General features: G+C 47.7%; 1 protein-coding gene across 3 annotated transcripts in view; it reads right to left on the reverse strand.

Annotated features, from left to right (window-relative positions):
- Positions 1-11,355: 11,355 nt before the first annotated feature.
- The window catches only part of LARS2 (leucyl-tRNA synthetase 2, mitochondrial), a 268,263-nt gene continuing 252,266 nt past the window's right edge, over positions 11,356-27,352 (reverse strand). For all 3 annotated transcript variants that reach the window (XM_007168883.2, XM_057554822.1, XM_007168882.2), the window contains 2 exons: positions 17,329-17,456; positions 11,356-13,291 (listed from right to left, as the gene is read on the reverse strand). In XM_007168883.2, coding sequence (XP_007168945.1) covers positions 13,112-13,291; positions 17,329-17,456 — 308 coding nt within the window. In that variant the 3' untranslated portion in view covers positions 11,356-13,111. The remainder of the gene's footprint in view (positions 13,292-17,328; positions 17,457-27,352) is intronic.

Raw genomic sequence — 27,352 nt, forward strand, 5'->3', positions numbered from 1 at the left:
ACCGAGCCAATCACCCTGTGCTATGCTTCTGCTTCCCACCAGCCAACTATTTTACATTCGGTAGTGTGTATGTCGATGCTACTCTCACTTCGCCCCAGCATTGCCCTCCCACCCCACGTCATCAAGTCCATTCTCTATGTCTACCTCTTTATTCCTGCCCTGCAACTAGGTTCATCAGTACCTTTTTTTTTTTTTTTAAGATTCCATATGTATGTGTTAGCATACAGTATTTGTTTTTCTCTTTCTGACTTACTTCACTCTGTATGACAGACTCTAGGTCCATCCACCTCACTACAAATAACTCAATTTTGTTTCTTTTTATGGCTGAGTAATATTCCATTGTATATATGTGCCACATCTTCTTTATCCATTCATCTGTCGATGGACATTTAGGTTGGTTCCATGTTCTGCTATTGTAAATAATGCTGCAATGAACATTGTGGTGCATGTCTCTTTTTGAATTATGGTTTTCTCAGGGTATGTATTACTTCTTACAACTGCATGTGAATCTATTTTTTAAAAAAGAAAGGAGGGGGCTTCCCTGGTGGCGCAGTGATTAAGAATCCGCCTGCCAATGCAGGGGACACGGGTTCGAGCCCTGGTCTGGGAAGATCCCACATGCCGCGGAGCAACTAAGCCCGTGAGCCACAATTACTGAGCCTGCGCGTCTGGAGCCTGTGCTCCGCAACAAGAGAGGCCACGATAGTGAGAGGCCCGCGCACCGCGATGAAGAGTGGCCCCCACTTGCCACAACTAGAGAAAGCCCTCACACAGAAACGAAGACCCAACACAGCCATAAATAAATAAATAAATAAAATTAAAAAAAAAAAAAAGAAAGGAGGGACTTCCCTGGTGGCGCAGTGGTTAACAATCCGCCTGCCAATGCAGGGGACACGGGTTCAATCCCTGGTCCTGGAAGATCCCACATGCCGCGGAGCAACTAAGACTGTGCGCCACAACTACTGAGCCTGCGCTCTAGAGCCCGCGAGCCACAACTACTGAGCCCATGTGCCACAACTACTGAAGCCTGCACGCCTAGAGCCCGTGCTCCACAAGAGAAGCCACCGCAACGAGAAGCGTGTGCACCGCAATGAAGAATAGCCCCAGCTTGCCGCAACTAGAGAAAGCCCGCGCACAGCAACGAAGACCCAATGCAGCCAAAAATAAATAAAAAAATAAATTTATAAAAAAAAAAAAAAGAAATACCAAAGAAGATTCTTTAAGCCAACAGGAAATTATCTCAGACTGAAGCCCAGATCTGCAGGAAGAATCAAGAATATAAGAAATGGTAAGTATTTGGGTAAATATAAAAGACTATTTTTTTTGTTGTTTTTAAAGCAAAAATAATAAGCAATTTGTGTGGGATTTATAACATATGTATAAATAATTTTGACAATAGCTCATAATTTGACAATAATTTGACAAAAGGACAGGAGGGGAGAGTTCTGTCAGAACAGTTCAATTTGTCCATTGTGAAGTGATTACAACATTAACTCAAGGAAGACTATTATTGGTTAAGGTTGCACGTTGTAATGTCTAAAATACCCATGAAAAATAATACAAGGAGATATAATAAATATATTATCTATTCAACACTCATGACAAGTAGGTAGAATGAGCATTAACACCCAGTTTCACAGGTAGAAAAACTGAGGCTTGGAGAGGCTAAAGCTTTGCCTGAGGGCACCAGATGGGAAACGGGTGCACCAGAACTTAAGACAGGTTTTCAGACCCCCCAAGCCCAGCGTCCCTCCCATCATTCTGAGGTTCAACAAACTTTCTCTGTGCAGGGCCAGATAATAAATATTTTAGGCTTTGTGGGCCACAGAGTCTCTGTCACAACTACTGAACTCTGCAAAAACAGCCACAGAAAATTCATAAATAATCAAGCATGGCAGTGTTCCGATAAAACTCTTTATTTATAAAAACAGGTGGTGGGCCAGATTTGGCCCACGGGTCACTGTTTTCCAGTCTTGCATTATGCTACTGTCCAGTGGTTTTTTGGTTCTGGCCCAGAGAGGGTCATTGTGATCCACAGCCAGCGTCCGCAACCACCAACATAGCAACAGGCTCTTTTTGGTCTATGGCTGTCCCCCGCCCATCTCCCCTGCCTGGCTCCCGTGGGCTCTGGCCCCAGCCTTATGATAAATAGAAACCTTAGTTCCTTTTCATTCCTTCCTCAGGGGAAATATCCAGCAACAGGCCAGGGACTGCTGGGCCCCGATTACTGCATCACATTTTGCTCCCTCACCTCTGCTTTCCAGCCTTAAAAATAAACCCACAGCGCTTCCGCCAGCAGCAACTCACTGCCTTCTCACTGTTTCCCTGCGTCCTTTGCTTGAAGCTCTCTCCCCTGAGGGCTTCCAGTCCTTAGGGTCAGCCCAGCTCTTGACAACCAAGACTTTAAAACACACACAAACCATAGTTGCAAGAGGCTGATGTGCTCCAATAATGCCCCATGACTAACGTTTAACAATGACTCTGTGGCAGCCCAGGCAAGAGAGGCCAGAACTGAAGTCTTAACTGAAAGAGCAGGAAACCATCCGGTTGCTGTCCTTTTGTTCCCTTGGCAGAGAAACCCCCAGACTGTTACTTAGGGCTGCTCAACAGTTTCTAGTTTACAAAATATCCCCAGACAATTTTCAGCAGATTTCCCTTCCAGGACGCCCACCTCACCCACCAGCTGGCTTTTTTTTTGGCCTCGCTGCCGTATGGCATGTGGGATCTTAGTTCCCTGATCAGGGATCGAATCTGTCCCTCCTGCAGTGGAAGCACGGAGCCCTAACCACTGGACGGCCAGGGAATTCCCTCAATTTGTAATTAAGGAAATAAAAACCTCTGCTGGGTTTAACAACTTGCTCAAGGTCACCGAGCCCACTTAGGACTAGAATCATTCATGCAAATATTTACTGAGCACCTACTGTGTGCCTGATGGTGTTCTGGGTCTGAGACACAACAGAGACTAAAATTGCTGTAAATAAATAAAATAAGGCCCTGCCCTCACGATGCTGACCTTCTGGAAGGAGAGACAAATGATAAGATAAATATGCAAACTGGGTTATTATTTGCTAGGGGGTAGGGGATGCTGGGGATGGGGTGGTATTTGGTAAAGGATGGTCAGGGAAGACCTTACGAGCACAGAGACCAGCAGGAGGTGAGAGAAGGAGCGATCTGGGGAGGGGCTTTCTTGGTAGAGGGACTCCAAGTCTGAGATGTTGAGGCAGGAGTGTGCCCGGTGTGCCCGGGGAACAGCAAAGAAGCCAGTGTTTCTGGAGCAGAGTGACCTCGGAGGAGTGTGGAGAGGCAGCGGTGGGAGGGAGTGGACCCATCATGTGGAGACGGCGTCTTATTCATTTCCAGGTACACTTTGCTTAGCACAGCACAGAGCAAAGCACGGCTGATCAGAGGTTTATGGCAGCTTGTGGGGCTGCAGTAACAGATGCGGGGGAGCTCAACCCTGCGGGTGACCTGGTGTTCTGTCCTCACCTGGAATCTGTCCCGGAGCTCCTGCGGGGAGGAGGGGCACAGGTAGAGTGCGTGGGGAGAGGCCTCCAACTCGCATTCCTAGCTCTTGCACTGAAAGATCAGCACCTGGATAAAAACGAGATGGGATCTGGGAAGCGAAGACCCCTCCGCCCCTGCCCCCACCTCTCCCTGACCCCCAAGGCCACCCTCTGGGAGGCTCGTGTTTGTCGTTACCCTAGGCAGGCCCCCGCCCAGACCTCTGACCCCTGCCCCGGCCCTGGGGCTGTGCCTCAGCTCACCTGCCCCACCTGTGACCACCTGGCAGTTGTTTGTGGCCACAGGGAAAGGGAGGGCTCTGAGAGGGGAAATGGGGAAACCAAGGTCAGGTCTCTGAACCCTCCTCTCCTCTGCTCCCTTCCGTAGGGCCCTGTCTCAGGCCAGGAAAGTGGGGAAAAGGGGAAGAGAAAGGAACTATCCTGTGCTAAGCACTTACCGTGTACCAGAGCTCATGACCTCGCGCATCCTGGTGGGCACCATCCCTGTGGGGTGGGTTAACTGCGAGCACGTGGAGCCTCTGAGCTGTGGGAGGCTGGCCCAGGGTCCTGCCGGGTAGGTCATGACTGGCTTTTTTTGCTTTTAGCACTTGGTGTTATAGATTTTTTTTTTCTTGAAGTATAGTTGATGTACAATATTCTATAAGTTATAGGTGTACAATACAGTGATTCACAATTTTTAAAGGTTATACTCCATATAGTTATTATAAAATATTGCCTGTATTCCCTGTGTTGTACAATATATCCTGTAGCTTATATAGACTTCTTAGAAAAAGTGAACATTTGCGGAAATACAGATTCCGAAAACGCATACACATTAAGCGTACAGCTCAACAAATCCTCATAAACTCTGCCATCAGCACCCAGATCATGAAACGGAAACCAACAGCACCCACCTCTAGACACTCACCAGCTGGCGACCTCAGGCAGGTTCCCCGACAGCTCCAAGCCTCAGTCTGCCCATCTGTAAAGTGGGGCCCTGCTTGTTAACCTCCTCACAGCACGTCTGGTGAGGATTAAATGGGATAAAGCATTTAATCATAAGAACACTGGCCGAGTCATCAGCCTTTCTACATACATGAACTCATCGAACCCTCGCAACAACGCCAAGGTTAAAACTGTCATCCCCACTTCCCCAGGTGAGGAGACGGAGGCTCGGGGGGTTAAGCGGCCTGCTGAGCTCTCAGGACCAGTACCTGGGAGAGTGGGGACTCCAGCCAAGCCAAGTTCCAGGGTCCCCCATCTCACCCGCCATTTGCCGAGCTCAATCTCTGCACAAAGTTAAGCTTAATATGCAGTAGAGTCCCAACTTATTACTGTGCTTCCATCAACAATACAGACGACTCCCACCATAGGTGGGTGCTGTCACAGGAGGGTTCCCTGCAGTTTGATGCCTCCGGTGATGGTGTCACCTGAGCACAGGTGAGGATGGGGGCCTCCCTGTGTAACTGTCCGCCTTGGCCCCAGCCTCAGGCCCTTCCCTGACTGGCAGCTGTGGCTTGGATTAATCCTCAAGACTAAATTGCCCTCCCCACAACACTCCTAGTCACCTGATGTGAAGCTCATCCTCTGTCAGGCAAAACCAAGTTACCAGTTACCTCCCCCAAAGCAGGTTTCTGGCTGTGGGCTTGTGCATGTGTTGTATGCTGGCGTGTATGGCGCGGGGTGTGTGTGCAGTATGTGTGGTATTGTGTTATGTGTGTGTGGTATCTCTATATGTGTGTGGGGGGGTGTGTGTGCGTGTTGAGGTGTGGGTGTGTATATGTGGGGTGTGTGTGTATGCGGTATGTGTGTGTTGTGTATGGGCTGTATGACGTGTGTGTATGTGGTCTGAGGAGGTATGGTGTATGTGGTGTGTGTGGTGTGTGTGTGTGGTGTGTGTGTGTGGCGTGTGTGTGTGTGTGTGTGTGTGTGTGTGTGTGTGTGAGGTGGGATGGGGTGGGATGGGGTGGGGTGGGGGTATAAGTCTCCAGGACCAAAACAAGGTGAAGCATTTAGGGCTGTGTCACATTTCTACCGTTAATAAACAGCCCTGACCCTTCAGAAACAGGAATCTGAAGAATTTCCCAGGTTTCCAGCAGGGCACGTGGGAAACCTGCCTTTCTCTACCTTTTAAAATGCCCCACTTCTTCCAAACCAGCAAAACACTCCAAACTGTCTCCATTAATCAATGTGTGAATCTCATGGAGGAAGAAAGTGGGGAGAACTAGAGACCAATAAACGGACCTTTGGAGTAAAAATCAGTCATTTATAAAGTGGCACAAAGCAGATCTGTGATTTCATACATTTCTGGAGTGAGGCCTGGAGTCCAGGACAGAGGGCAGGGCCGGCATCAGCAGGCAGGCGATGAATGAGTTATTTCAGAGCCACAGTCAGCAGCGTTCACACACTTAGAAGGTGAACAGTCATCACTCAGGAGATGCCTATATACCCAGGTGTCAGCAGACAACTGAGATATTTAGAAGATAACAGATTTACACAGACAGCCAAGAATTTAAAAGCAAAGATTGTTCAGGTGGTGGAGGCAGGTGGCTGCCCACCGAAGATTTGGGTTCCCCTTCCCTTAGGCAGAGTTGCTCTTGGGAAGGGGCTGCCCAGCCGGGACCACATTTCCCAGCCCCCTGAGGCCAAGAGAAAGTGGGCAGAAGTGATGTATGGCCATTTCCAGACCCGGCCCATAAAAACCACCTTCTGAAATTCCACCTCTCTCTGCCCATATCTGAGGGCTGGATATCGACGTCCAGGGCAACTTGAGAGCCAAGAGGTGAAGGTGGTGGAGGTTCCTTCAGCCTGGGTCCCTCCATCAAGCTGGAATGCGATGGAACAGGATCCCTCCCTGCTCCCTTCTCCAGAGGATTAGACTTAGGGAATGAGAAATAAAGTTTGCTGAGTGAGCCCACTGTGGCTTAGGGGCTTATCTGTTATAGTTACATTAACAGCTGATAATTTTTGAAAAATTATTGCTAAAGATGATGGTAGACAATCAAGATACTGGCAGACCACTAAGGTGTTAGTGCACAATTAAGGGGTTGCAGGTAATCATGAGGTAACTTGTAACTGAGGTCTACTGCACTCACTAAGAGGGGAACTGACTCCTAAGATGTTAGTAGTTGTCTTAGTTCTGGCTGCTGTAACAAAGTACCATAGACTGCATGGCTGATAAACAACAGAAATTTATTTCTCACAGCTCTGGAGGCTGAAGTCTGAGATCAGGGTGCCAGTTTGGTCGAGTTCTGGTGAGAACCCTCTTCCGGGTTGCAGACTGCTGACTTCTTGTGTCCTCACGTGGCAGAACGCAGAGAGGAAGCAAGCTCTCTTGTGACTCTCATGAGGACACTAATCCCACCCATGAGGGCTGCACCCTCATGATCTCACCTAGTTACCGCCAAAGCCCCACCTGCTAGTATCATTACATTTGGAAGTATGATTTCAACATATGAATTTTAGGGGGCCACAAACATTCAGGCCATAATAAAAATCAATTAAGATATTACTAGAAAGCTAACATGTTACCTGATAACTAACAGGTTAACTGACATCTAATCATGGAGATACTTGGTGACATCTGGCTTTTCAGCCTATTTCCACGTGGTGGCTGCCTTGTGTCCTGCCCACTGACAGCGAGCCCCCTGGGGAACCCACCTCGCAGAGCCCCACTGGCCCACCCTGGCCCTGTTTCTACTGGAAGGGAGCTGCCTTTTCCCTGATGAATGACATTCCAGGTTCAGTGAATAATATCACCTTTTGGGTGGCCCCGCCTCCCCAGTTGATCCCACAGTGTCCGCTATACCCACTGGACGCTCGCTCCTCACCTCACAGTGTCTGAGGAAGGGGATCCCTGCCCAGGCCTGGTTCTTCTCCTGGTCCTGAGGCAGCCCATGAGGGTGCAGCTGCAGCAGGTGTGGCAGGCGAGTCCACCTTTGGGGGGGCTGGGGTGAACCACCCCTAAGTAATCCCAGATGAGGTTCTTCTGTGGGCGGAGGAAAGGATGTTCTGGGGAAGACACTGGCCTGGGTGCTGTGAGGCCAGGCAGCTCTCGCTGTGCCCACAGGCCCAGGCCAGGTCTCCCCTTCCATGGGATTTTCCTCGCAGTATGTGGAGCAGAGCAAAGTTGACCCCCTGACTTCTAGGTCTCACTGATGCGGCTCAAAGGTGAGGGCTCCCTGGGAGTGGTCAGTCCCAGGCTCAGAGAGAAAGCCCAGACCTCTCCCTGGGTACCAGGGAGGTACTCACCCAGCTGTCCTCAGATCAGGAAGTGTGGGCGTGGCAGGTTCTAGGGTACTCTGAGAGCCAGAAATCAGGGCTGTCTTGGAAAACCCAGGAGGTTCAGGGCTGGTTTGCATCAAGGCCTTTGGGAAGCAATGTGGTGGAGCAGGGTCGGAATCATGGCTCTGCCAGCCTCTCGTGTGGTCTTGAGCGGGGCCCCTTCTGTGGTAATGCTCTTACAACAGGGCCTGGCACATAACTAGTCCTCGGTAAGTGGTAAATGTTATTATTGCTGCTGATATCGGGGCATCTCAGGCATCACTGGGTGTCTGGCACAGGCCTGCTCTTCCAGAAGCCAGACGAGAACTGGAATTCAAGTTCAGGGCTTGAGGCGCATGGAGGTGAGTCATGACTGCTGGGTTCCAGGCGCGTGACTCCAGCAGGCCTGGCTCTGCACCCCCGCAGGGCCTCGTTGTCTGTGCATCCGCTCCCTCACGTGGGCAGACGCAATGAAGACCTGGAGTGAGGTCAACCGTTCTGGACGGCTGTTGGCCCCACCCTTGGATCCGAGGCTGCTGCCCACAGGACTGGCCCTTCCCCAGCCGTTCCAGGCTGCCGCCTCCCTGCCAGCACTGCCTGCCCACCCACCCTGGGGGGATTCCTCCTTGCTCATTGTTGGTCACCACAGATTCCAATCTCCAGACTCATCAGCTTGGATGAGAGCCTTTGGCCGCCCACCCTCTGAGCTTCAGACAGGGACTCAGCCCATGAAACAGATGTTTTCTGCTTGCTCTTCTCACAGGAAGAAACGGGAGTACAGACTCTACTCATTTTGTCTACCCTGATGGTTTCCACAATTAAGAATATTTACCTCCTGAGCTAAGTTTTGCCGGGCAGTACCACCAGGCTTTTCCTACAGGGTAGGGGCAGGGGCCCCTGAGTGGAATGAGCACAGAAGGGGGGTCAAGATACTCCATCACTTACTGTAGGACCTTAAGTAAGTCACAGCCTGTGTGAGCCATGGTTCTGTCATCTGCAAAAGGGGAATGACGCCTTCCAGTTTGGTCTCACCCGCTGCCTTGAATGCAGCAGCAATGCCCGGAGCCACCCAGCCCAGGGCATCAAGGCAGGCCCAAGGCAGCTCAGCTTGTCCTCACTCCATCCTATGTTCATCCACATCTCTTGTGACTCTGCGTCTGTCTAGAGCGTTTCCTCACCCACGGACTCGCTGCTTCTCAGGCTTCTCAGGACTGCTTCTCAGGACTCTCACCTTCTCTCCTTGTGGTGGTCGCCTTGGGTGCTCCACCCGGGTCCTCCTCACAAGCAGGGGTGCCTGTCCCCAGCTCCCGTGCATGCTGGCTGCCGACGGCTCAGCTGTGCTCCTCTTTGGAAACCTTCCCTGAGCCAGTGGGAGTCCCTTCATCCCAAGATGCCCAGGAAATTATTAACTATCCCCCTCCACCTGGTGTTGGCCCACAGCCAGTGATGGACGGATTCAGGGTACAAAAGCCCAGCCCTCTTCTTTAAGGAGGGTCTGCGGGGAGGTGAATCATGAGTGTGGGGCTCCAGTCTGCGGGGCCACATACATGCCAGAGCTCCAGTTCAGAATTCCCGGGACAGAAAGAACAAGAAAGAGCTGTATTTCCTCCCAAGACATCCCACTTCTTCCCTCCCGGAAGGGAGGGTGGGGCTGCAGAGAAAGCATGAGCTGTGAACAGAAAGGCAGAACTGGGGCCGAATCCTGGCTCGAGCAGTTATCAGTGGCATGATGTAGGTCATTTGCTATACTTTTCTAGGCTTCAGTTTCCTTCTTTATAGGATGTGGGTCATAATTCCCACTTTGTAGCACTGCTGTGAGGATTTAAGAGCACCAGCCAAACCCCTTGCATGGTTTCTGGTGCACAGAATGACCCTGTAGCCTTGTCTGCCTCCTTTCCTTCCCTCCTAGGAGGAGAAAGACAAAGAGGGCAGCTGGTGGTGGAGGCCAGGGCAGCTGGTGCAGGAACCATGCCCTCTTTGGCCTGAGTAATGGCCAACTGTGGCCCAGCAGAAATGTCATCAGCCCAGTTGCATGTTGCTGCATGTCCGTGTGCACTAGTGGCCTCATAACACTGACTTGGGCTCAGTTCAGGAATCAAACCACCTGGAAATGAAAACCAAAGCCAACTTCCGATCCTCAGCTTTTGGTTTGGAGGCCATCTTGTCTGAGCATTGGCCTGCCAAGAAGCCTGTGGGCCATGAGTGGCTTGCAAGGATTTCTGGTGGACTTCTTTATGTGGCCCCAAACCTCTAGCTCACACCACTGGGCCATCTGCCCCCAGCAGCCACAGGCCATCAATCAGTAAACCCCAAGCCAAGGCAGCAAAGGCAACAAGAATAATGGCCACTCCATTCAGTCACAAGGCTTCCCTAGTAAGCCCCAAGCTTCCAGCCAACATCTCAATTTTCCCGACTTCAAGCAAGATGCGCAATTAGGTGAGGGGACTGGTAGACACAGTGGATGGCATAAGGGGATTTGGAGGCCAGAGGACCTGGGCTTGGATTCGGTTCTTCTACTTAGCTGTGGAAACTGAGCAAATTACTGAACCTCAGAACCTGGGGATCTTCATATTTATGAGAGAATAATTCCTTCCCTCTAGAGTTTTAGTGGAAATTAAATGACATAATGCAAGTGAACTTGTTGAGTCCAGTTTTTGACCTAATCAAGGCAGTTAATAAAGGACTGAGATCATTTCCCACCCTAGGGATCAGATTTTTCTGTTCAATTTTTCCATTACACCAACCATCTCAGTAGTACCAATGAGCTCTTGTTTTTAAAAGTTTTATCCTCTTGGAGAAAAAGGTCTCCAAAGACATGCTGGTTAGTCCAGTGGCCTTGAGGCTGGACTCATCCATTGCTCTGGTCAGATTATGTGCAGACAAAGGGCTCCCTACACTCATCTTGTTGACAGACTCAAGACCACTTACCTTACTTCTGGAATAAACAAGACAATCAAGCAAAAACACTCACTCACCTCCTTGTACCAAATACCCTCATCCGTTCACTTATATTTAATCCACATTTGTTGGTACATGGAATTGGATTGTGTACACTCAAGTCAGCTCTAGGAACGTCTTAAATATTTGCTCCAGAGTTCCGGCCCCTGCCTTCCCTTCTGGTCCTAGTCTTTCCCAGCTCTACTTCATTGTGTTTTGGTCGTTACCAAATTCATCCCAGTTAAGCTGAAGGTTAGGGAGAGAAAGGACTAGTTAGACATATGGTTCAAATGCATCAATTAATCCTGTGGTTTTCAAACTTAGCTGTCCATTAGAATCACCTGTGATGCTTTTAAGATTCCCAGATGCCCAAGTGCACTTCAGATCAATTAAACCAGGATTTCTGGGCATGGGGATCAGGCAGAATATTAAGTTTGAGCCAAGTGACTTAGTTGCTGTTACTAACGTTCCTGAGTCAGTATGGTCTACCATGTTCTGTAAGTTCCGCATGCATCCCACTTTATAACAGTCCACGTGGAGTCAGGCACATAGCCAGTGCTTCAGATGACGATGGAATACCTCCATCTGTTCCTGATTAACTCCCAGAATTGGAATATGGTGGCTATTCCAGGATCACACATATGTCCCAAAGTCATACATGACAAACATTTTATTCCATTAAAAAAAGTCATCTGTTAACTGCTGAAGTGCAGGGGACCACATCTGAGGCTACTTCAGAAAAAGGCATCAGAGAATGAATACAGATTTTCAGTGTCACAAAATGGCTAGATTCTCCTCCTCCTCCCCCTATTAAATAGTAATCAGTGGCTTAGGCCAGTTCTGGTAAGAGCACCTGATAGCTGACTTCACAGAAACCCAAGATCACCCTAATATACAATCACACAGGGTCTCCCTGGCAGCCAACTGCTGTGGCTCAAGCACAGGAGGAGAGGCCTGGGTGGCATCAGTCCCACCCCCTGCGGTGGCCTTGCTCTTCCTAATGACTGGCTCTGGGGGCCACATCCATGGCGGCATCACCATCTGCGGCGCACATGAGCAGACTCCCTGTTGAGCTGCAGCGGGCTCCGAGATTGGTTCCATCCGAGGCTGGAACCAGCTCCGTTCTGCTTCACTTCACAGCAAATTTTACACCCTGAGGGAGTGGTTAGGAAGCGCTGCTCACCAGTCACAGTGGGAAGTGGTACTTCGTCCAAGAGCCTGAGTACCAGGATCAGAGAAGGCCCGGCAGGCAAGTCCAGCTGGGCTGGGGTTGAAACAGCCCGCACGGCAGGGCTGAGAAGTGGTGGGAGTGCTGGCAGCCAGACTAGCCCTGCTTGCCTTTTGATTCCGAGCAACTTCTTCTTCTTCTTTTTTTTTTTGGCTGCGCCAGCCCACAGGATCTTAGTTCTCTGACCAGGGATCGAACCCGGGCCCACGGCAGTGAAAGCGCCAAGTCCTAACCACTGGACCACCAGGGAATTCCCCCGAGCAACTTCCGAACACCCCAGTGTCCATTCCTCATATGGATATTTGGACACGACCCAAATGGCTTCTCCATCTAGCCTGAAGGCGGGAGACAATCCACCACGATGTTGAGGCTCTGTCACCATTGCAACAGTGACTGCCCACGCTGCTCCTGAGCCCCTGTGCCTCCTCAGTTTAGCCTCATGTTCCTAACACCTGCCTAAGGCAGTGCAATTTCTGGGGTCCAGAAGCTCCCAGGCTGCTCGAGAGGCTTCGTGCTCATCCTCACTTGCTTTTCAATTCACCTTCTCGCTCCCACCCAGCTGACTCTCTGGTGGCTTCCTATGGGGCTAGATGCTTCCTCCACCCTGCAATGGTGGAGGAAGGTACAGGGTCCCCAACCCGCTTCACTCATATTTCTCCTCTGCCTCCACCCACCTTCACCCCTGCACCAGGCCACACCTCAGAGGCACCCTGTTGATGCCAGCCCGTCAGAGTACAAAGGCAGACATTCAAGACATTGGGCTTGGGGCTTGGTGGTGCAGTGGTTAAGAATCCGCCTGCCAATGCAGGGGACATGGGTTCAAGCCCTGGTCCGGGAAGATTCCCACATGCCGCGTAGCAACTAAGGCCATGTGCCACAACTACTGAGCCTGTGCTCTAGAGCCTGCAAACCACAACTACTGAGCCCACGTGCCACAACTACTGAAGCCTGCACGCATAGAGCCCGTGCTCCACAACAAGAGAAGCCACGACAAAGAGAAGCCCGCGTACTGCAACGAAGACCCAACACAGCCATAAATAAATAAATAAATAAATAAAATTTATGTATCTATATAAAAAAAGGCATTTGGCTTTTCCCTGCCCCTGGGCCGCAGACTCCTTCCTTCATCCCAGACCTGGAGGAGACGCGTCAAGCCCTCGTGGTAGCCGCAGCGTCCCTGCAGTCACTCCTGCACCAGGAAGTTGATGAGGGCGGTTCGGGGGGAGAGGAAGGCCTTCTTGATGCTTCGCCCCTGTAAGAGCCTGACACCCAGTTCACTTTGGAGAACCAGTTCGTGGACTTTGTCCTGGTCTTGGGCAACTTGCTGGGGCACAGGGATTTTGCCGCAGGCTTTGTTGTTGATCTGAGAAGGTGAAAAGCCGAGACAAACAATGAGGAAAGTCCTGAGAGTGGCAGGCAGCCAGACATCAATACCCACTGCCCCTAAAGGGTACTGCTGCTTCTGTGTGGGGAGGGAGTACGGGAAAAGAGAAAGAAAAGGCAGCACCCAGCTTCCAGGAAGAACAAAGTGCACTTAGATGGGCAGGATTAACGCCTGAACACTTCGGATAAGGAGAGGGAGAGGGCGCCGCCTTGTATTTCCTGAGTGCTGCCCCATCACAGCTGTGGTGGAAACTATGTCAAAAATCCTCAGCATGAGATGGCTTAGGCTGTATCCGGGGGTAGAGGGATTATTGTGTTACTGAAGCTCCAATCAAGTTCAGATCTGGCTACAGGGGGTGTCACCGAGGATTTACCTAGATCTCACGTGGACTAATTTCTGGGGCGTGTAGGCAACCTCCCTCCCTGATGACTGGTTCCAGAAGGGGGCGCTCAAGTTTGACCACCTGGAAGCTGGACTCATATCACACACAACTCTTGCCTAAAATGGGCCAGTACGGTTCTAGCCGTAGTGGTATTCACTGAATATTAGTTTCATAAGGATAAACTTCACATCAAATATGAACTGATACTGCCACCAAGGAAAGCGACACATGACCCAAATAGCTTCTGAGCAGCCGTGCTTCAAATCCTCCATCCCATCGCTCCTGTAAGAACGCGTACGTTTTTTTCACGAATGCTCCTGTTTTTAACCAGGAAAATAAAGTCACTGTGTTATGAAAAATTACCAGGAATAACTTCTGAAGTTTCACCCCAAGCACGTTATCCAAGATCCCTTAATCACCCACTTCATCTTTTCAGATTTCTGTAGAATTTAGTGGCATTTTTATGGGCTGCATTAGCCTAGATCACTGGGTGGGAGACAAGTAAGACATCACCTCAAACAGCGGCTGCTTGACTTTAGAAAGGTCTCCCAGTCCCCATTTGGTGGCCTTGCAAGCTTCTGCCCCTCCAGGTTTGCCACCTCCACTTCATCGCTCAGCCTTGGTCCGGGCCTCTGCATTGTTCTCTTGGACTTTTCCAACAGCTGCCTGGAGGGCCTCTGGCCACAAGCGCTATCCACCCGCCCCATCCACCACTACTCACTGACAGGAGCCCTGCAATGGCTAATGACAATAAAAGCTCACGTTGTCTGAGCTCTCACTCTGTGCCAGGCACTGTGTTCCACCATCCACCTGAGTGAACCTGTTTATCCCCACCACAAGCCTGTGAGGTAGGTCACAGCCGTTCCACCCCCGATTCACAGAGGGCAAAGCTAAGGGATAGGAGGTGAAGCCACTTACCCAAGGCCCCTTTCCAGCAAGTGGTGGAGACGGGATGACCCCGTGGACCCTCTCTCTTCCCTGCCAGCCCCCAACCTCTCGGGATGGAGTCTGGCCTTCTCTCCAGTGCTGCCCTGCCTCTGCCTCTGCCTCTGTTCCACCTCCTCCATGGCTCACGGTCCAGTGAGGACTTCCCCCGCCTTTGCTCCTTTCTCCACTAGGGAAATGCTGCTCCTCTTTCAAAGCCAAGGTCCACATCCCTTTCCTCGGATGCCTTCTCCAATCCCCCAGCTGCCAGAGGCAGCAATGCTGATGCTAGCAGCAGTTACCATTTACTGGGTGAGTTATTAAGCCCTGTTCTGCCACTGTTTCCTCACTTGCAAGATGCGGTTAGGCATGTATCTGCCTCCTCTGTGAAATGGGGAAAACGGCGGGGTCTGCTTCACAGGGCTGTTGTGCGGGGTCAATGAGTTAGTATCTGGAAAGTTCTAAGGGCAGTCCCTGCCTCTTAGTCGGTACTCACTGTGTGTTAGTGGCTTTTGTCATTAGTGTGTCCAGAAGCAGGCTAAGTACCTCCTGGCATTATCCCATCTAATTCTTTCAACAACCAGGTAAGACAGGCCCTGTGTTTTCTAACTGAGGAAACTGAGGCTTAGAGAAATTAAGTACTTTGCAAAACTGAGATGGTCCAACTCCCAAGCTCTTACATCTTAACCTGGAGGCTACACAAACTCTCGGTGTGCATGACAATGCGTGCACCTTCCCAGACTGTCCCTCCTGGGTGCTGGGCTCCGTGAAGACGATGTAGTGTCTCTGGGCTCAGAGCACACGGGCACGGCTGAACTGAATTACACTGAGTTACACTGTTCTGTGTTGCAACTTCTATTTCTGGCCATGGCACCAAGTGAGATCATGTGGAGACAGAACACAGACCCTGACAGAAGTCCTGCCACATGGCACAGTGCCCCAACCCAGAGGTTCTTGAGTTGGGTGTACTTGCAGGGGGTCCTCCACACATTTTTTTTTTTAATTTATTTATTTATTTATGGCTGCATTGGGTCTTCGTTTCTGTGTGAGTGCTTTCTCTAGTTGTGGCGAGTGGGGGCCACTCTTCATCGCAGTGCGCGGGCCTCTCACTGTCGCGGCCTCTCTTGTTGCGAAGCACAGGCTCCAGATGCGCAGGCTCAGTAGTTGTGGCTCACGGGCCTAGTTGATCCGTGGCATGTGGGATCTTCCCAGACCAGGGCTCAAACCTGTGTCCCCTGCATTGGCAGGCAGATTCTCAACCACTGCGCCACTAGGGAAGCCCCTCCACACATTTTAAATCTTGGATTTTTATTTCAATGATAATCTGAAATTATTTTACCAATTATCAAAACTAAATTTCTTTTCTTCAGTGGTAATTTAAAATGGAAAGACATTTTCACAGATTAAAACTTCAGTGTCTCAGGCTGGCATTTCTCAGTTGCACTGAGGACGAGTTCTTAGGGGTACACAGTTATTTCTTAGAAACATTATTCGAGTTAAAGAAATCGCTTCTCTGTGCCACAGGCTGGTTTCGGTTTTGAGGATTTTTGGAAGAAGCCTAGCAGGGCAGTGCCCCTCCTCCCCTCCATGGGGGTGGGGGCGAATTGGAGGCAGCGAGGAACTAAGTGTCAGGGAGGTGGTATGGAGACAGAACATCTGTGACGGAGCCAGTCTCCTGCGGGAAACTGTCTTTCTCAACATGGACCTGCCCGCAGGGCCCAGGGTTTGCAGACGCAGCAGGTGGGGCCTGGCAGGCCGGCCTCCCGTTCAGCCCCTGGGTGATTACTTTGTGGTACTTTCCACAGTTTGCAATTATTTTGTTTATTTTTCTCTTTCCTTCTTCTTTTCCCCTATCTTTCCCACCAGGCTTTAAGCTCCGTGAGGGCAGGGACCCTGTTTTTTGCATTTCAGTTTGTGTCCCCAGAGCCTAGCACTGTGCCTGATGTATTGATAGCATAGGTAACTTGATAATGACTGAGGAATAAACAAATAAACGTGGGCAAGGTGACGAGCTTCTCTGAGCCTGTGTCCTCAGCTGAAAAAAATGGGAAGAGCTATGCCTATCTTTTAGGGTGGTGAGAGTTAAATTAAACTTGGGATGTAAGTTAGCTGGCCCACATGTGGTTCAGACTAAAAGGTCCACCCCGTGTTCTCTTTCCCTCTTCAGCCACATCAGCATATTTAAGAGATATTCCTCATAATGGGTCTCAGATTAAACAAATTAAATACATAAAAATTACATAAGGATAAACTATAGGAGAGTTATTTGCTCTATAAACTATAACCAACTACTTTTATGTATTTAAAATGACACAATTTACCAAAAAATAAATTTCATGTAGCCTTTCTGAAATATATTTTGCAGAGCGAGGTGTTCCTTGCCCACCTCCTCACCATCACCCTACCCCCGCCAAGAGCCCAGAGCAGCTGAATGAAATTTAGAGAGATTGAAACACAGTTGGAAAGGAAGACAATTAGAACCTATAATGCAGGACAGGTTGATACTTTCCACTTTCTGGCCACAAGTTTTATGCTCACAAGCTTTTGGTATGTGGTAACTTCAAAACTGAAGGTGCTGGCAAAGGAAGACAGGCTGGAGGGTTGGGCGGAGAGCTGGGTGGGCTAAAAAGGGCTGGCGAGAAACTTCCAAACCCATCCATGTGTGTGTGGCTGGTTCGCCTTGGCCCTGGGGGCTGCGGGAGACACTCACCAGAACCGCCATCTGTACGACATCGGGCTGCTGGAGGAACTGCGGGTCCACAGCTGGCCAGGCTTGAAGCAGCACACTGGTGTCCCAGGCGTAGTGGGTACACAGCTTCCTCGGCACCAGCGCCAGGCCTGCAACGCCAAGGCACAGAGAGTCACTGAGCACATACGAGGCCCTTGGGAGCACGTAATAAAGCGTTTGCCCTGACACAGCCTGGCTTGGAGCCATCTGAGGCCCCAGGAGGCCACACCATGGCTTTCCACAGCCTACCAGGTGCCCCCTACTTCCTTCAGCCTGGCTCATCATCCCAGTTTATAGGTAGCTTTCTTTTTCTTTTTTTTTTTTTCAAACGACACCCAGAGCCGTAAAGATGGACGGACACACTGTTCTCAAGTGCATTTGCAAAAGCAAGGCTGCTGATTTTACTCGGTCTCTCTGCAGTCCTGCTGGTGAAGGAATCCTTTGTGCTTCTGAGAGTGGATCCCAAAGTAATGAGCTACATTTGCTTCCTTTCTGGCCCATGAATACTTGTGGCCTGAGAGTACTTTTACTCATAATCACCAGAGCCAACATGCTGAGAACAGCGGGGCGCTCCTTCTGGACCTACTCAGAGGGCGCTCAACCTTTCCGCTAAACTTCTCGGGAGGGGCTCCCGCCATTACCAAATTGGAAAGAGCTGTCCTTGGCTCAGGGTGGGGTCAAACCCAAGGAAGCAGGGAGGAATGAAACCCTCTCCAGTCTCTCTTCCCAGAGTGCTTCACGCTGCAGTTCCCAAAGCAGAGGGGGCTCACCATCCAGAGCTGCTCAGGGCCAACTGTCAGTGCTTCGGGACTTCAACCAGGGGCTTCCTAGCAGGGAAAGTTTGATTTCCAAGCCTCTGTTGATCTCATGAGTACAAAAGATGCCCCCAAATGGGCAGGAAATACACAGAGCAGAAAACAGATCCCTGGGCAATTGTTGTGTGGTACATCCCCGCTGCCTCCTGGTCCTCCCAGAGGCAAGCCCTGGGCAAGCGGGCAAGTGCATGTGGCCAGTGTGCCCACTCTGGGGGTGGTGCTGTGGCAGATGCACAGCCCTCACGCTGTGAATGGCTTTTCCAGGGCTGGTGGAGGTGGGGTGGCCCTTGCACACCTCCCCCTTATTATTAGCCTTGAGACCAGCAAATGCATTTGAGGGACGGGCCCATAGCTCAGGGGATGGTCTGAGGCCAAGTCTGGGACAGAGGGAATGAATCCCACCAATGCCGGTCCCGAACACTGGGCTGTGAATGACAATGTTTTATTTTATTTTCTTTGATGACAAAAGTAATGCATGCTCCTTGCAGAAAATTTGTAAAAAGTCTAAAAACAAAGAAGAAAGTCATGTTCATATGGATAGCATCTTTTAAACTTTTTATTTTGAAAGATACTAATGTAATATATTTAATGAATACTTGTATGTACAAACCAACTCCACAAAATGAAACCAAACTACCACCAGGATCATGCTGTAGATATAGCTTTGGATTCTCTTTTTTCCTACATTTTAAACTAATAATCAATTTCATGGAAAAGGATGACACACAATAGTATATATAGTATGGCCACAGTTTTAGTAAATATTTAAATAAACAGATAAAAATTTAGAAGGAAATACATCAGAATAGCAGCAAGCATTATCCCTGGGAGGCAGAAGTATAGGTGATCTTTCTATTAAGAACAAATTATTGATGATGATGAAAAACCACCACTGAAACAATACCAATGCTGGTGAGGAAGTAAAACAATGGAATTCTCATGTACTGCCTCCATCTAGGCCTTTAGTAGTATTAGGAAGAAGGCAGCTACAAGAGCATTCACTGAAGCATTGTTGACTTTTTTTAATAGTAAAAATAATTAAAACTTCAAACAGCCCATATGTCCATTAGTAGGGGACTAGATAAATAAATTGTGAGCTATTTATTCAACAGAACATTATACAGAGTGAAATGGAATAACTAGAACTATAAGAATAAACATAAATTTCCAAACAAAATTTTATAGGTTTTCTACAAGGAATACTTATTACTTTTGTAATTAGAAAAGATATTTAAGAACAGTTTTCCCATGCTATAACATCAGTTCAAGATTTTTCTTCTGGTTTCTTTTTAAGGTTTCATTTTCTGGCCCATTTATCCATAATTTATCTATCCATAATTTATTTTGCATATAATGTGAAAAAACATTCTTTAAAAATACTTGGTCAATTCTCCAAATCCAATCTGTTGAATAAACCTTCTCTTCCTTATTGGTTTGTGATTTTTCTTTTACAATATATTATATTAGGGATGGTTTCAGAACTATTCACTACAAAGATACTCAAAATGCCTGTCTGTGATGAGGTGAAGAACGGGCCAGAATATGAATCAACACACTGCTTCCTTCATTGAGAAATTCTTGCTACCAAAAAAATGGTCAGTCTTACACGAATATGTGCTTAGTGACACAGGTGATGTACCTGCTAAGCTCCTTATCTTGTCCTAGAGACAGTTCCTAGACCAGCCTCAGGTCTACGGACCACTCTGAATAGCACTGGTCCATTTTGTTCTGTTGACCTCTGTCTTGGTTCTTGTGCAGGCATCACAGATTTGTTGTAGCTTCCCATGTTTTACTATCTGTCATTCCTATTGTAACCCTGTGCTGCTAGTCAACCTGGGGGAAGGGAAGGCCCATCGGGGTCTGAGAATCAAGTAGCATAAAAGATGTATTCCTGGGGCCCATCTGGCCCCTGTGTCCTGGGGTTCCCATGCTTCTAATGAACCTACTCCATTTCTAACAGACGTGCCTTTTGGCAGAAGCAGAAAGGAGCTTCCTGCTTGTTCCTCAGAAGGGATCCTATTAAGACTCATATCGCAAGACAGAGGTCACAGAAGGAAGATAATTACTTCTTTATTTTAGCTGGCTGGGCCAGCATGCCTTGTCCTGTGACCCAGCTGCAGTGGGAAGCATTCCAAAATCTCCGCATGGCAGTTGTACAGGATGCCTGGGAGATGAAAGGACATTGGACACAAATGTTCTGGGCAGAAGCTGTTACAAATTCCACTTTAAAAAAAATGAGGAAGTCCAGCCTTCCTGGAGCAATCAGGATGCTTATTTATAGCGGCCTGGGCCCCCGCCAGCGATTCCATATAGATGGGAGTGGGGCCATCCTGCTCAGCAGGGAGGAACAGAAACTCACTACCCCAGGTTCTACGTAGTGTTTTTGCCTTCCTGCTCTTTTTAGGGTAGTAAAAATACCTAATATTTGCATGGCAAATACAATGGTTTCTTTACGTGACACAGGGCAGGTCAAGAGCTGGCCTTTGGGAAGCATGTGGAGAAAGTCTGAATACAGGCTGGGAAGTGGCAAGGCCCTTGCACACAAGGCCACCACGCAGGGCCAGCTGTCGCTCTCAGCCCACCCCCTTCCTGCCCCTCCTCTGGAGAGCTGTTGTCGCTGACCTTCCCGTGAAATAACTGAAACAAGCCTCCTCTCCCGCTCTGAGAGCTGGCGAGGTCGCCACACCACCACGGCACCCGGAGTGAGTGCTGGGTGGTCATGGTGTCCGTGGATGGCAGGCCTCTCCTGAGAGCCATCTTCAGGCCTGTCTCCACCCCACCCCCATCCTCATATACACACAGGGGAGGACCTGGGGACTCTGTGGTGTCTCATCCCCATCATGCCTTGTCCAGCCCTGGCACTTCCAAGGAAATGGACAGGAAGTGATGCTACTTCACATTAGCCTTTACCCACAGAAAGGGTTCTGTTGACATTATTTTGAAATAACAACACTGACACAGCATACACATTCATGTATAAAACCATCCGAGCATCAGCAGATGTCTTACTGTCCCTTACAAGTATCTTAGCGTCCCTTACAAGAAGTGTTCCCACACTTCTAGATTATTTGTAGATTTGCAGTTGTTGTTGCTGTTGTTGTTGTTTTTTGGCTGCACTGCGTGCCTTGTGCGATCTTAGTTCCCCAACCAGGGATTGAACCTGCACCCTTGGCAGTGAAAGCGTGGAATCCTAACCGCTGGACCGCCAGGGAATTCCCAAGATTTACAGTTTTGTTGAAATTAATGAATACAGCATATATGTACAGCAAAACAATATAGCTACAATATTTTACCACCATTTGTACAAAGAAAAAGGGGTTTATGGTAGTAGACTATACTTCAAGATTAGAGTTACTTCAGAAACTTAAGAGAGGCAAAGGGTCACCTTGCTGTGACCCTCACAATTAAAGTACTGATGGAAGACTTGGAGATGACAAGAGGTAGAAGCTGGAGGCAAAAACCAAGATAGATAAATCACTGTTGAAACTGTAAAAATGGCCAGAGAAACAGAAATGGAGATCTTATCACCCCATTTTAAATAACTTGTATTTTGGACAAGAGGCTCATCTCAAAGCAGCACAAAAAAACAGAAAAAGAGGAGAAATCACTCAAATGCCCATCAGTGGATGACTGTTTAATAACCTATGGAATATTCACTGGGTAGGACACCATATAGCTGTTAAAAAAGAACAGGGTCAGCCTGTAAGTGTTGATATAGAATGACTCTATACACTCCATATGGTAAGAGAGAAACATTTCACATACATGCATGGAGTTCTGTCAAATCAACTATCCAACTGGCAGTGCAGGTACCTGGGGAGAACAACTGAGCATAGGGGTGAGGATGGGAGGGAACTTAGGACACACCCTTTGTAAGAACTGAAGGTTTCACAATATGCGTATAGATGTACTTTTCAATGAAAAATCTAGGTTTTGCTTTTGCTTTAAGAAGCCCAGAGAGGTACACTGGAGGGTGGAGCTATTTTCTGCAGCTGGCTCTATGGGCTTTTCTTCGGAAGCTAGGCCTGTATAGCTGCGAGGTCACCCTGGAGGAGCAGCGCTCCTTGGGCACTTAGGGCAGACCCATCCCGTCATCACGAGCTCCTTCACGCTGCTCTGCAGAGCGATGCAGGAGACACGGGCGCCTCACACACTAGTGGGATGAATGGCTGCATCTGGTCAGTTGTGTGTGTGTGTGTGTGTGTGTGTGTGTGTGTGTGTGTGTGTCTATTAAAACCTTCCACAACAAGAAATAAATTGCTTCTTCCCTTCCTTCCTCTCTCATCGTCTATGACATTCCAGAACCAGAATCTCAACACTCAGGACTTGTGGGTTTAGAAAGGTAATTTAAAACAAACAAACAAAAGAAATTGAAATAATTATAGATTCACAGGAGGTTGCAAAGAAATGTACAGGAGGTCCTGTGACCCCTCCCCCAGCCTCCCCCACTGGTAACATCTGGCATAACTACAGCACAATATCAAAACCAGGAAATGGACATTGGTACAATCCACAGAGCTCATTCAGACTTCACCAGTTTTATAAGCACTAACGTGTGTGCGTGAGGCTTCATATAACCACCACTGCACTCAAGAGACAGAACTGTTCCATCACCACAAGGCTCCCTCTCCCCTTTTGTGGCCACCACCCCTCTGCCCAGTCCCTAACCCTGGGCAACCACTAATTGTTCTTCATCTCTATAATTTTGTTTTTTCAAGAATGTTATAAATGGGATCATAGAGTATATAGCCTTTTGAGATTGGCTTTTTTTCACTCACCATAATCCCCTTGAGATCCATCCAAGCTGCTGCCTGTTAGAAAGGTCATTTTTTTTTTATAGTCAGGCTATAGTTTATTACAGCAAAGGAATAAAAGGCAGGATCAATAAAGGAAAAAGGTACATCAGGCAGAAGCTGGAGGATACCAGGTATAAGCTTCCAAGAGTCCTCTCCCCGTGGAGTCACACAGGACATACTAAATCCCCAGCAGTGAACTGCAGAAACACATGCAAAATGTTTTCTTCCAGGGAAGTTTGCTTGAGCCTAAGAGTCCAGGGTTTTTATTGGGGTAACTGCAGTGCTGACTGCAGTTACTGAAACTTCAGACCCCCCAGAAGGAAAGGAGGTGTTCACCATAAATCACATTTTTTACACAAACTATCCACACAACCTGGTATAATGTGGTTCAAGACCTCAAGCATGCACAGTACCCTAATCAGTTAGTAGCATAGGGAATGTTCTAAGACCTCAGTTCCTAGGAGCCAGCCAAAGCCTAGTCATACAAGTAGGCCCTTCTGAGAATGTACAAGATTTGAGTAACTCAAGGCTGCTGGGTTAATTGTTTACTTCACAGATAGGTATCAAATTATCGTGAATTTAATGTACTATATATACATATATGATAAAGCAGTACATTATAAAATACATACATTAAATTATAATTAAATGTAAATAAATATATCATAAACGTTATAGGACATATCATACATATGATAAGCAGTACATTAAATGCAAGGTATTACTATTACTACAAATGAGTAATGAGGGCTACAGCTGTCCTAGGGTGTGACTGAGCAGAGTAATAATGGACATTTGCAAGGCAACTCCTCAGAGCACTGAATGGGAGGCTGTGAAAAAAATCCCACTGAGGAGTTTTTCTCTCTGATAGAGATAATTTTGTCACTAGAACCATTTTGTCCCTCTCCAGTTTGACACCATACATTCTTATCATTAGCTATGTATTTCTTGGGGGGGCATGCACAAGCTAAATTGTTCCACCACCCACGATGGAGTTTTGGCAAGGATGTGACCCTTCCAAGGAAGGTGCAGAATTGAACCTCTGGAAAAAGGCATAGACAGGTGCTTCCTAACAAACCCTGAGCAAGGCTCAGTAAAAGACTGTGATTAATAATATGATGACTAATACCAACAGTGAATTTGAGTCTGAACTGAATTGAGATCAATTTATGTGAACCTGAATACTGTTGGAATATCATTCTGAGCTAAATACTGGACTAGATGCCCAGCCAAACCCTGATCTTTTTTTTTCCAAAAAACATTTTCCCTCTAAGGATGAAGAAGAAGACTATGGAAATGAAACTTGGGCACTGTGCATTAGAATGACTTCCTTGTGTAGAGGGGGCGGAGGAGGGTCATCCTGAGGAGGCACACTTACTCATACCCAAAACTGCCAAAAGCATTTACCAAGGCATAGTCTGTATTACCTGAACCCAGTTGGTGGTGGCAGCCAGTAGATTGGACGACAACTTGGGGGAGGGTGGATCTTACAGATGGACAACAAGCCTCCTGATGGAGCTTTGGTGAGGGAGTGCATGTTAGAGTATTTTAGCTGCTGTCAGGCTCCTCCCCTGCTTTACACCTGCGTATGTGCTGTAGTTCCCCCCACCAACCGCCCAAGAGCGGGACCTGAGGCAGTTGCCCTTATTCTGCATATAAGATAAAACCAGCTCATTTGTATTGCTGATATATTCTTAGAAAGGTCATTTTTGATGATGATAAAATTATACCTTTAACCAGAGTACCATCAAGGAGCTCCCTGTTTGGTGATTTTCTGCTTTTTTACTATCCACCAACAAATGAAACCTTGTGTCCTTTGAGTAGAAACAGTATCAGTAACTCCAAATATGCAAAATTTCCCTAACACCCTCATAGATAGGACAATATTCTATGATGGTAAACAAAAGATAAGTTTGTAAATTCAGATGTGGTCTATTGACCTTCTCAGATCCAAAGTTTCAGGAAGGAAAAAAAGATTTCCTCATCCTGTTGAAGTGTGCACACTGCCAAGACACTGGTTCTGTTTCTTGGGTCTCCACTGATTCTTTAAGTGATCGGTAGAGAAGTACTTTGGGCTTCTCTAAAGGTTTCCTTTTATCCAGAGCCATGGTGGCCATTTTGCCCATGGACCCCAAATTGTCCCCAGAAGACAGATCTCAATTCTGCTGCCCTTGGGGGAGGATCTCTTTTATGAAAACCTGCTTCTCTGGAGAACTCTGAGAAATAGTAATTTCTGAACATCTTACCCTCACTGACCACATTTCCATTATAGTCATTGTGAGGTTATCTTTCAAAGATGCAGGAATGAAACCAGAAGTTATATGAAAGCTATGTTTTGCAGAATAAACCAAATGTGTGTAAAAACTGTCCCAAAGCCTTGAGACAAGAGTGACTGACAGTGTGGGGTGACAATAATGACCCTCACAACATAGCACTTCTGTTTGCAAAGGACTTTCAACACCTTGTGACACTGGCCCTTATCCGCTGCTGGGAGAGGCAGGAAGGGGTCGTGGCCCCATTCTCTCCAGAAGGCACCTGACAAAGACCTGTGAGTTAATGACCAGGGTGATATGCCTGGTGTGTAGGACTCCTCACTTGACTGTGCTACAGCCCCCGATGCTCATTCAGAGGAGCCACAGACATACACATGTGAAGGGCCAGGAGACAAAGGTTTCCCATTGTTTCTTTGAATTAAAAAAAAAAAAATTAGTTGCCATGAATTTGTAAAGCTTGAGGGAAGATCTTCTCAAGTGAATGAACACAGACTGCAATGCCCGCTTCTCAGAATGGCCTCCCCAGCTTTCCCACCAATGCCTAGAACAGAGTCAGGCACAAAATACATTCTCAATGAATGTTTACTGAATGGCTGAATGAGACATGCTAGCAAAACTAAGACTCAGTCTAGACCCTCTCCTTATTATAACACAGCTCACAAAAGCCCACTGGTATTGTGTGTGGAAAAAAACATGGAGCAAAGTTTGAAATGGGCCAGTTTCTACCATACTGCTTTAGTGTATGTCCTGCTGGAGATCTTGTCACACAGTTGAAGGACAGACTAACGGGGTAACACCACAGTGTACACCTGTCTGGTAAGACCTGCCGGGCAGGGACAGGACCCTGGAGACAGCAGACCCTCTCTGCAACCCCCCCAAATCCTGGCCCTAAAACACAGAGACTGGAGGGGCATGCAAGGAGGGAGTTTCTGAAAACCCCATTTACATCAGTCCCTCCTGGGAGAAATGAAATGAAGGAGGCAGACAGATAACGTGGGACAAAAAAGGATGATAAAAGGGAGGGATCTGTATATTCTAGGGTCAGAGTAAACACGTTTATGATAAATTAGGTAAGTTTTGTTTTAAAAGAAGGGAAGACTAGGAAAGAATTAACAGTGAGCCATTTAAAAGACTCAGTGTGATCACCAACGCTAAATGAAAGAGGCATGTTTCCTGCCCAAGGCGATAATGAAAGGCTACATAATCTAATATAATATGGCAGTAGCCTGGCAGGGCCTAATACCACCCTCCCTTTAGGGCATTCTGTCTATTCAGCAAAGAATGGGTGAACGTCTTGTCCTGTATAGTCTGTTCTAAAGCACAGAAGCAACTCAATTCACTTGGTGAAGTCAGCAAAACCCTTATTCCCAAACCTGACAATGCATACTGAGAAAAAACTGGTGTCTCTTAGGCGTATAATTGCGAAATTCTAAATAAAACACTAGCAAATAGAATTTAACAGTATGTTAAAGGTTTACTACCCCATGGTTAAGGTAAATTTATCCCGCAATAGGCTATTAGGCAATCAATTAATTGGACATAAGTCATAACAACAGGGCAAAGGGGAAAATTAAAAGCAAAGGATACAACACCTCAACAATTGAAGAATGGATGTTAAGTAAAATCTACCTCCCAATTCCTAAGATGAGTTCTGGTAAACAAGGTTAGAAGGCCGCTTCCTTAACATGACAGGGAATATCTACTCTAAACCAACAGCCAACACCATACCTAATAGGGAAGTGTTCCATTTAAATCTGGAAGTGAAACAAGATTGGCTGTTGCCAGTATTCTTTAACATTACATACAGTTTTCTAAGCAGTATATTAAAGAAAGTAAACAGACACAAGGGCATTACTATCAGAAAGGAGAAAACTTAACCTTATTTGCTGATCATAGACTCCTAGAAAATCCAAGAGGATTCTACCCCTTACATGAAGGAGGAGAGATTGGTAGGGAATCTGGTTAGAAAATAAGGAAGTAAATTAATATTAAAAATTATATGCCAGATATTACCAGTCAAAAATTATTAAAGAAAAAAGATTCCAGTCGCAATAACAAAAATAAAATGAAATGTGGCAAGATAAAATACTTGAGAATTATCTTAAAGAAATGTGTGGGACCT

This window comes from Balaenoptera acutorostrata, chromosome 10 (assembly GCF_949987535.1).
Source record: "Balaenoptera acutorostrata chromosome 10, mBalAcu1.1, whole genome shotgun sequence".
Taxonomy (NCBI): Eukaryota; Metazoa; Chordata; class Mammalia; order Artiodactyla; family Balaenopteridae; genus Balaenoptera; species Balaenoptera acutorostrata.